We start from the raw sequence: 10,951 nt of genomic DNA, 5'->3' as shown, positions 1-10,951 counted from the left end.
TTACTAACATCATGAAGAGCAGCTCTAGGTGTTTTCCTTCAAAGCTAAATTCATAACATGTTTGAAATTAATTAACACAGATCAATAAAAGGCTATAGTGAAGCACAGAGTGCTTCAACAAAATGACCAGTGTCGTGTAAAAAAAAAAAGGGTACCCTGATGAAGCCGAAGCGTTACTATGAAAGTGTGCTGTGATTGGCTAGAGTCGGTTATGATGTCATTTCCGCCCGTCAGCTTGTACACTTCCGGGAGAAGAAGGAAGACAACAGTGGATGCGCAAAGAACAAATAGAAGAAAACAGACCCGTACACTTTAACTCTGCTCTTTTTGTACAGCCAGAACTTTAGCTGGCAGTATGGTAAGTGACTCTCTGCTCTTCTTTACCGCTGACGACTAATGTGTTTATATATTAATCGTGGTTTTACCTGCTAAGCTAACCATCGGCTAATAACAACACCGATCAGAAAGCTGCTCTGTCATGATGGAGTTAAAGTCCGACGTGGGTTTTTCTAATCCACAGAAACCACCAAACCAGCTTTCAGATTTTATTATTAATTTTTTTTTTTCCTTTACAGTTTTCCTTTCATGTATTTGATCACCCGATAGCCCGGGGCTTTCAGAACCGCTTCTCCACTCAGTACCGCTGCTACTCGGTGTCCATGCTGGCGGGACCCAACGACCGCTCTGATGTGGAAAAAGGAGGAAAAAGTAAGAACCGATGGAAGAAATCACATCTTACACTTTTATACAGTCATAATATACGAAAAGTTTAGTAACAAATATTTCATGATCTGTTCCGTCATTATTAAAGTGTATTTTTCTATGTGTTTTAATATTTGAAGTAAAATGAAATTATCAGTTGAACTAAACTTAATTGGCATTTTTTCTCCTTTCTCTTATCTAGTTTGAGCCCGTAAAGGGCAGTAATGATTTAATAAGTATTTGGTTATTATTGTGTTCTGTCATCTCAAATAATAATATTGACCATTTCCTTGCCACACATGGTTGTAAACTAACATTATTATGGTGGATTTGGAAATGTTGGTCAGGCAAAAGAGACGAAATTGGTTATCCTGGGCTGTGAAATGAATGTTTTATTCAGTAAAATCAAAGGAGCACAAATTAACAAACACACACACACACACACAAAATCACCAAGCATAACACGTTCATTCATATTTAATTGTCCCTTTTACAAAACACCTTCCTTTGTTTATGACACTTTTATCTCTATCACATTGGTTTCAAATTACATTTATAATAACAGAGTGTCAGGAATAATAGCTTGTGTTTGGCTTAACTTTTTTTTCCTTTTTTTTCCCCCAGTAATAATGCCACCGTCAGCTCTCGACCAGCTCAGTAAGTGCATGAAAAAATGAGGTTTTTCTTCCTTGTAGAGGTTCCATTTTCTGCTTTTGTGACCGTTTGATCATTTCATCTGTGCAGGCAGACTTAATATTACCTACCCAATGCTGTTCAAGCTGACCAACAAGAACTCTGACAGAATGACACACTGTGGTGTTCTTGAGTTTGTAGCTGATGAAGGAATCTGTTATCTGCCACACTGGGTAAGAAACAGTAGTTTAAAGAAACATGATAGAAGAAAAAAATAGTTTATAGAAAAGCTTTTTAAAATGTACCTGTGATCGAACCACATACATTACCATTTTTTTTCATTGTATGAATTATTGTGTGAATTATTCTCTGCTGATTAAGTGATATTTACAGCTATTAACTAAATGGTCAGGTAAGAACTAATATCTGGTTAATTGCGTTTGCTGCAGATGATGCAAAATCTCCTGCTTGAGGAAGGTGGTCTAGTCCAGGTGGAAAGTGTCAACCTAATGGTGGCCACCTACTCAAAGTTCCAGCCTCAGAGTCCTGACTTCTTGGACATTACGAATCCCAAGGCAGTGTAAGAAATATTGTCTGAGAAACTTTCTGATAAATTTTGGTCATTTGGTGTTTAGTGGTTGTGATTAACCGAGCTATTCCCAATTACAGATTGGAGAATGCACTGAGAAACTTTGCTTGTCTTACAACTGGGGATGTCATTGCTATCAACTATAATGAAAAGGTAAGTAAGTTAATTTAAAAAGCATTTGTTTTTCATTACTATTGACTGTTGTTCATGAAATCCATGTTTGCTTTAGATTTATGAGCTGCGAGTAATGGAGACAAAGCCAGATAAAGCAGTGTCCATCATTGAGTGCGATATGAATGTAAGACCTTCATTATTATTTAATACAAAGGTATATCGTTCTCTTGCATTTATTCATTTATTTATATGCTGTGAATCTGTGGCTCAGGTGGATTTTGATGCTCCTCTGGGTTACAAAGAGCCTGAGCGACGACCTCAGCACCAGGAAGAACCAACAGTAAGGACCAAACCTTCAATGTATGTGCATATTTTCTGTCTAAGAAAAATGTGATTAAACTCATTTCTTGGCAGGAGGAAGAGGGAGACCCAGCCAGTTATGCTGACATGGACACAGGATTCAGAGTGAGTATTTACTGCTATCAAATTCAAACAGTCAGTGTCTTTGATTCCTGGTCACACTTGTAATAAGAAATAATGTGCCTTTAAAAATGTGTTACATATCTGCAGGCTTTTACTGGCTCTGGCAATCGATTGGACGGTAAAACTAAAGGGATTGAGCCAAGCCCTGCTCCGCTTGACCCAAGTGACATTAAAAGGTGACACATGCAGACATTAACTGTCTTATCTTTTAAAACATGACAACCCTGCATCAGCTGAAGCCTACTTTTTAAAAAGATCTTTTTTAAGAGGAATTTTGTGCCTTTTAATCAACAGGAAATGGTGAGATAAGATACATGGCAGGAAGGAAGGCATGAAACCCAGATTTATGTCTGGAGCCACACTGGAGATGTTGTGGCTCATGCAATTTACAAATGATACCATTTATAGTTTACTCCAACATAGACAGGATTCCTCAACAAGAACTAAATCTGTCATAGTTCAGTACTCTGGGTGGAGGGGAGCTGACTTGAGACATGTAATGTGACAGTGAATAATTGTTCTGGACAGGTTTCTCTCACTTTGTTGAGGATTGGTTAGCATGTCAAAAATATTATCAAGATGTAGTCACAAGTACCCCTCCCTGAGCCGTCACCTTATCGTGGTGGAGGGGTTTGTGCGTCCCGAAGATCCTAGCAGCTATGTTGTCGGGGGCTTTATGCCTCTGGTAGGGTCACCCATGGCAAACAGGTGTCTAGGGGAGGGACCAGACCAAGCACGGCTCATCGACCTCTACGATGACGACCAACCTGGGCATGAATGTTCCCTTGCCCGGACGCGGGTTACCGGGACCCCCCTCTGGAGCCAGGCCTGGAGGTGGGGTACGAGCGCGAGCGTCTGGTGGCTGGGCCTTCGCCCATGGGGCCCGGTCGGGCTCAGCCCGAAAGGGTTACATGGGCCCCACCTCCCGTGGGCTCACCATCTGCGGGAGGAGCCGTAGGGGTCGGGTGCAGTGTGAGCTGGGCGGCAGCAAGGGGCGGGGACCCTGGCGGTCCGATCCCCGGAAGCTGGCTCTAGGGATGTGGAACGTCACCTCTCTGGTGGGGAAGGAGCCTGAGCTTGTGCGCGAGGTTGAGCGGTTCCAGCTAGATATAGTTGGACTCACCTCGACGCATGGCTTGGGCTCTGGAACCAGTACCCTCGAAAGGGGCTGGACTTTCTTCCACTCTGGAGTTGCTCATGGTGGGAGGCGCCGAGCAGGTGTGGGCATTCTCATCAGCCCCCAGCTTGGTGCCTGCACATTGGGGTTTACCCCGGTGGATGAAAGGGTAGTTTCCCTCCGCCTCCGGGTGGGGGGACAGGTCCTGACTGTTGTCTGTGCTTATGCACCGAACAGCAGTTCAGAGTACCCACCCTTTCTGGAGTCCTTGGAGGGAGTGCTGGAGGGTGCTCCTTCTGGGGACTCCATTGTTCTGCTGGGGGACTTGAATGCTCACGTGGGCAATGACAGTGAGACCTGGAGGGGAGTGATTGGGAGGCATGGTCCCCCCCTCTGAACCCAAATGGTGTTTTGTTATTGGACTTCTGTGCTCGTCATGTATTGTCCATAACGAACACCATGTTCCAACATAAGAGTGTCCATATGTGCACCTGGCATCAGGATTCCCTGGGCCGCAGTTCGATGATCGATTTTGTAGTCGTATCGTCGGACCTGCGGCCACATGCCTTGGACACTCGGGTGAAGAGGGGGGCGGAGCTGTCAACTGATCACCACCTGGTGGTGAGTTGGCTCAGATGGTGGGGGAGGAAGCCGGTCAGAGCTGGCAGACCCAAACGTGTTGTGAGGGTCTGCTGGGAACGTCTGGCTGAGTCCCCCGTCAGAGCAAGCTTCAACTCCCACCTTCAGCAGAGCTTCAACCATGTCCCGAGTGAGGTGGGGGACATTGAGTCCGAATGGGCTGTGTTCCGTGCCTCTATTGCTGAGGCGGCCGGCCGGAGCTGTGGCTGTAAGGTCGTTGGTGCCTGTCGTGGTGGTAATCCCAGGACTCGTTGGTGGACACCAGCAGTGAGGGATGCCGTCAAGCTGAAGAAGGAGTCCTAACGGGCCTTCTTGGCCTGTGGGACTCTGGAGGCCGCTGATGGGTACCGGCGGGCTAAGCGGCATGCGGCTTCGACTGTTGCCGAGGCAAAAACTCGGGCATGGGAGGAGTTCGGCGAGGCCATGGAGAAAGACTTCCGGACGGCTTCGAGGAGATTCTGGTCCACCATCCGGCGGCTCAGGAGGGGGAAGCAGTGCTCCATCAATACTGTGTACAGTGGAGATGGGGAGCTGCTGACCTCAACTCGGGATGTAGTGGGTCGGTGGAAGGAATACTTCGAAGACCTCCTCAATCCTACCAACACGTCTTCCGATGAGGAAGCAGAGCTGGCGGACTCAGGGGTGGACTCTCCTATCTCTGGGGCTGAAGTCGCTGAGGTGGTCAAAAAGCTCCTTGGCGGCAAGGCCCCGGGGGTGGATGAGATCCGCCTGGAGTTCCTTAAGGCTCTGGATGCTGTGGGGCTGTCTTGGCTGACACGCCTCTGCAGCATCGCGTGGACATCAGGGGCAGTACCGCTGGATTGGCAGACTGGGGTGGTGGTCCCCCTTTTTAAGAAGGGGGACCGGAGGGTGTGTTCCAATAACAGGGGAATCACACTCCTCAGCCTCCCTGGTAAGGTCTATTCAGGGGTCCTGGAGAGGAGGGTCCGCCGGATAGTTGAATCCCGGATTGAAGAGGAGCAGTGTGGTTTTTGTCCTGGTCGCGGAACAGTGGACCAGCTCTATACCCTCTTTGGGGTCCTGGAGGGGGCATGGGAGTTTGCCCAACCAGTCTACATGTGTTTTGTGGACCTGGAGAAGGCATTCGGCCGTGTCCCCCGGGGGCTCCTGTGGGGGGTACTCTGGGAGTATGGGATACCGGACCCCCTTGTAAGGGCTGTCCGGTCCCTGTACGACAGGTGTCAGAGCTTGGTCCGCATTGCCGGTAGTAAGTCGGATTCGTTTCCGGTGAGGGTTGGACTCCGCCAAGGCTGCCCTTTATCACCGATTCTGTTCATAACTTATATGGACAGAATTTCTGGGCGCAGCCGAGGGGTTGAGGGGATCCGACTTGGTGGCCTCAGGATTGGGTCCCTGCTTTTTGCGGATGACGTGGTCCTGTTGGCTTCATCTGGTCGTGATCTCCAGCTCTCGCTTGAGCGATTCGCGGCCGAGTGTGAAGCGGCTGGGATGAGAATCACCACCTCCAAATCTGAGACCATGGTCCTCAGCCGGAATAGGGTGGATTGCCCTCTCCGGTCCGGGAGTGAGGTCCTGCCTCAAGTGGAGGAGTTTAAATATCTCGGGGTCTTGTTCACGAGTGAGGGAAGGATGGAGCGCGAGATCGACAGACGGATCGGTGCGGCGTCTGCAGTAATGCGGGCTCTGCGCCGGTCTGTCGTGGTGAAGAAGGAGCTGAGCCAGAAGGCGAAGCTCTCGATTTACCAGTCGATCTACGTTCGTACCCTCACCTATGGTCATGAGCTGTGGGTCGTGACCGAAAGAATGAGATCTCGTATACAGGCGGCTGAAATGGGTTTCCTCCGCAGGGTGGCCGGGCTCACCCTTAGAGATAGGGTGAGGAGCTCGGTCATCCGGGAGGGGCTCAGAGTAGAGCCGCTGCTCCTCCGCATCGAGAGGAACCAGTTGAGGTGGCTCGGGCATCTGGTCAGGATGCCTCCTGGACGCCTCCCTGGTGAGGTGTTCCAGGCACGTCCCTCTGGGAGGAGACCCCGGGGAAGACCCAGGACACGCTGGAGGGATTATATCTCTCAGCTGGCCTGGGATATCCTCGGGATCCCCCCCGCAGAGTTGGCAAATGTGGCTGGGGAGAGGGAAGTCTGGGCTTCCCTGCTTAGGCTGCTGCCCCCGCGACCCGACCCCGGATAAGCGGCAGAAGATGGATGGATGGATGGATGGATGGATATATATATATCTATCTATCTATCTATCTATATATATATATATCTATATATATATATATATATATATATATATATATATATATATATATATATATATATATATATATATATATAGAAGATGGATGGATGGATGGTAATCACAAGTATAAGAATTTTATATAGCAGTCATTTGGTGTCATTTTGCACAAAAGGAAAGATGATTTCTTGTCACATTGCATAAAACATTTGCTTGAAACTGTCAAAAATTGTATTTTCATCACAATATTTTGCCATTTGTGCCTTGTTTTTTTTCATATTTGTATGTCACCAAATATTTATCTTGATGAGTTTTACTTGTAAAATTTGACTGAGTTTTATAATATTTTTTAATTATGTTTAGTTTCTATATTAAACACTGCAACATCACCATGGAGTCACCTAAACTTAAAAAAAAAAAAGAAAAAAAAAAAGACACAATTTGTTGGAAAAGCTGAGTTGCATTCCCAGAGAGGTTGTTTACAGTGTTGTAAAAGAATCATTTGACATTTAATCATTTGTGATTGTGATAAATCAATTTTTGAAGCATATACTACTTTCTCCTCTCCTTTGATTTACTACTGGTTAATATAACATGACAGAAAATCCCAAAGCAAGTTGTCCACCACGTAGCAATTGCTGGTGTTGAGACCTTGTTCTTTTGACACACGTTATCTTGGTTTAAGTCAATTTGAAAACAAAAATACATATATACCAAATGAGCAGCTTATAGAGGCAGCTGTTTAATATTCTTTCATACATGATATTAAATTTTGGACCATTTTATTAGTGTTCAGTCTAATGTCATTTTCTTACCGCAGAGGCATTCCCAACTATGACTTCAAAATTGGCAAGATCACCTTCATCAGAAACTCCAGACCTCAACCCAAGAAAAATATAGAAGATGTAAGTTATATAGATAATACACTCCAATAACATTTGTCAGTTTTGTGTTATTTGATTTTATTCTCAAAATTAATTGTAATTTTTATGACTCCTTATATATGTTTTTTCCTCTCAGGATGATGCCATGAACAGATTCATCGCCTTCTCTGGACAAGGACAATCACTACGCAAGAAGGGCAGAAAACCTTGAATCATTTCAAATAAAGTGTTTGGTTTATGTGACATGTTCAACAGCAAATTAAAAAAAAAAAAAAAAAAGAAAAAAGCTTCACTGGTCATCAGAAGTAATAGAGTGTCACCACTGACTTTTAATCATAACTTTTTTTATTATATCTGATGGTATTTTGCTGAACAGAACCTGAGTTGCATGAATGCTGTCAGTTCTAATTTGCTATTCAGAGGTTCATGGTGACTATTTTGAGCCAGGCAGAATATACTATTTATCAACAAAACAAGGAATAACTTGAGAAATTTTCTTGCAATTATGTATAATTCAAAATACCTTTGAGCTCCCGGTTTTTTCTTGAATTTTGTCCATTTTTTTCTACAATTAACCTTGAATATGCTGTATGCAGAATCTATTGTTATGATAGATCGGGAGCAGTAATACTTTGTTTTATTTCAAATTACAATTTTGCTGAGAGTTGTTTTTTTTCTGGGTTATAGGAATAATTGGTTGGGTTTTGTTGTGGGTTTATTTATAGACAAATAAAAACAAACTTTTAGTAACTTGTTGAAATGCAATTTAATGTCAATATTTTACTAAATGAAACTAGAATATGAAGAGTTCATTTTACCCGAGTTAACACATTTACAACCCCAATTCCAACAAAGTTGGACCACTTTGTAGGATGTAAATAAAAACAATGCAATGATTTGCAAAGCTCATAAACCCATATATCATTACGAATTGAACATTAACAAAATATCAAATGCTGAAAGTGAGATGCTTTACCATTTCATGGAAAATGTAGGCTCATTTTGAATATAATGGCAGTAATGCATCTCAGAAAGTTGGAACAGTGTGACATTTACCATTGTGTAGGCGTTATCTCTGAACAGCTCTGTAAATGTTTGGGAAGCAGAGACCAGTAGTGCTTTTGGAGAGAAATGTTCTTTTCTTGTCGGATACAGAAATGTAGTTGTTCTGATGGTTCTAATGTTCTAATTTAGTCTGGTTTAGCACTGTCTTGCTGTTTTATGTAAGACCTTCCCTGAATGACACATTGTCAGAATTGGAGCAAATGGCACTAAAATAACTCATTACCATCAGAAATGCAGGCTTTTTAAACTGTTCTTTGAACATTTATATGGGCCCTCTTTAGTCTGCAAGACATGGTGGTTTCTAAAAAGAACTTCAAATTGTTATTTATCTTACCACAAAACAGCTTTTGATCAAGCATTCAGTTGGTCTGTTGATATTATACACTGAGTATGGTGGGATCTTCAGATCCTGCAAATTTATGTTCAGGGACATTTTTCTAAAATTCTTCAACCCTTTGAACACTTTGCAGATTAGCCGACTTCTGTTGATTTTTACACCTGACATACTTTGCCTCTGAAATGCACTTTTTGTACCCAGTGTATCAAAAATTCAAAATGAGTTAATATATTCCATCAAATGGTCAAATGTTTGTTTCAGTATCCAATGTTTTGTAGGTTATATTGGAAATAAAACATGGGTTTATGAGAGTTGCACATATTTGCATTTTTTTCCCTAAAATTTTCAGTGTATCAACTTTTGTGAAATAGGGGGGGTTTTTTTGTTTTGTTTTATTTTGGAAACGATATTTGTGAAGCAGTGAAGAAGAGACGCCCATATTTGTTCAAAACGACGTTAATTTCATGCAGGACATTTTTGCAACATTTAGTACTTTCAAATCAAGAGCTGAAGAATTGTTGTTTAATTGTGAAAGTTCCCTTAACCGGAAACGTAGCTGCCGTCGACGCTATCGTAGCTAGTAATGGACCGACCTGCAGAATCCGCGTGGAGGGTAATTTACAGAAATTCATTTATGATTACGTTAGTTAATGTAACATTGTTATATGCAGTTGTTTGCCCCCTGGTTTTGTTAAAAGAAAATGAGAAATTCTAAATCAATGAAGTAGTTAGCAAAGTGATTAGCTATCGTTGCTAACCTTATCTGTTCTCAGCAATGTCAGAGCTACGGAAAGCCGGACAGTCATTTTATTATTTTGCTTTTAAAACAGACCTTTTTTTTATTATTATTAATTTTATTTTTTTTCTTAAATCTTTCAAATTACGTTTAAAATGTTCAACTTAAGACAATATTGTAGTGAAATTGTAACAGTAATTTAAACTAAAGGCCATAAGGAGGCGCTGTAAATAAAGTACGGATCACCATTTTCACAATACATCATTGCTGGGATACATTTGTTTAATATTTAACGACATTGTTGGAAAACTGCTTGTTTTTCTCTTTGCTTTTGATCCTGCGGTCGTTTAAGCACCTGAGATGTAATCAGGAAGACAAAGACAGAGCAGTGGATGACCAAAAATAAAAGAATATTAAAAGTTAAGATTCGTCTGTGTTTCAATCTTATTTTTGTCCATATAGCCACCAAGAGCATGTGATGACTATTGGAGTGAATTCAGACACTGCAAAAGTTTCAGGAATTATTTTCACCACTACTATGCCTATGGTACCACCCCATCCTGTCAACAGTGGAAAGAGGACTACCATAACTGTAGGAAGTGGGAAGAGCACAGAAACAAGGAAACCAAGGTGTCACATTATGAAGACTTTGTAAGCTTTTTAACATCCTCTTGACTCTGAATGCTGTAAATAACACAATTTTTATTTGTATTGCAGGAAGCTTTGCAGAAAAGTGAGAGGAACCGCGTGGCAGAGCAAAAAAATTTCATCCCGGTGTGGAAACTGAGACAGGAGCCTCCAGGGGACTGGCATATGCCCCTGAATCAGGAACACCCGCAAGACTCCTGAACTACAACAATTACCTTGCTGTCACTACTTCATAAACTTTTACTTCATGGACATTACTTCCAACAGAGATACAATCACTAACTGTCATGACATGGTGTACTCTGAATGTTGCTGCATGCAAACAGATATGTCCAATATGTTGAAATACCGTTGACACTGGTGGGGGCAGCGTGTAATCAGCCAGTGAATAACACAATCTTTGTTTAAAAAAGAAAAAAGGGGTTATTTGATAGAAATATGGAGCATGATGGCAGTAAGAAATTCATTAAATTATTTTTGTTAATATCTGATTTGAAATGATTATCCAAGCAGTGATGAATCTGACATGCTTTGTGTTTCTAATATTAACTTTTAAACAGAACTCAACACTTTACTGCCATTGAGCAGGGAAGAGGGTTTAAGAACATTTCATTATTTCTCAACCACTTGCCATGTTGACAGTCTTCCATCATGATAAACATGCTGTTATTGATGCTGCAATGCTTCTGTGAGAAATTCTTATTGATACAGTAAATATGAAAGAACTCAACGGGTTCAATATGTAGCAGACTTCTGACTTTGAGTTTGGAATTTATCCCAATTA

General features: G+C 42.5%; 2 protein-coding genes across 2 annotated transcripts; both read left to right on the top strand.

The window, feature by feature from the left end:
* The first annotated feature begins 219 nt into the window (after window positions 1–219).
* On the top strand, window positions 220–9,010 carry ufd1l (ubiquitin recognition factor in ER associated degradation 1). The gene is made up of 12 exons (XM_079251258.1): window positions 220–358; window positions 576–708; window positions 1,327–1,359; window positions 1,447–1,568; window positions 1,785–1,915; window positions 2,005–2,077; window positions 2,154–2,222; window positions 2,310–2,378; window positions 2,453–2,503; window positions 2,609–2,697; window positions 7,318–7,402; window positions 7,518–9,010. The coding sequence occupies exons 1-12, from the start codon at window positions 356–358 to the stop codon at window positions 7,590–7,592; spliced, it is 933 nt and encodes a 310-aa protein (XP_079107384.1). The 5' UTR covers window positions 220–355; the 3' UTR covers window positions 7,593–9,010.
* A 202-nt stretch (window positions 9,011–9,212) lies between these two features.
* cUnh22orf39 (chromosome Un C22orf39 homolog) lies at window positions 9,213–10,917 on the top strand. Its single transcript, XM_079251260.1, has 3 exons — window positions 9,213–9,396; window positions 9,982–10,149; window positions 10,237–10,917. Exons 1-3 carry the CDS (start codon window positions 9,367–9,369, stop codon window positions 10,366–10,368), a joined length of 330 nt encoding a protein of 109 aa, XP_079107386.1. The 5' UTR covers window positions 9,213–9,366; the 3' UTR covers window positions 10,369–10,917.
* The last annotated feature ends 34 nt before the right edge of the window (window positions 10,918–10,951 follow it).

This window comes from Telmatherina bonti, assembly GCF_933228915.1.
Source record: "Telmatherina bonti genome assembly, chromosome: 13".
In the NCBI taxonomy this organism is placed as follows: domain Eukaryota; kingdom Metazoa; phylum Chordata; class Actinopteri; order Atheriniformes; family Telmatherinidae; genus Telmatherina; species Telmatherina bonti.
The sequence above is the reverse complement of the archived record's forward strand: the minus strand, read 5'-3'. Positions and strand labels throughout refer to the sequence as shown.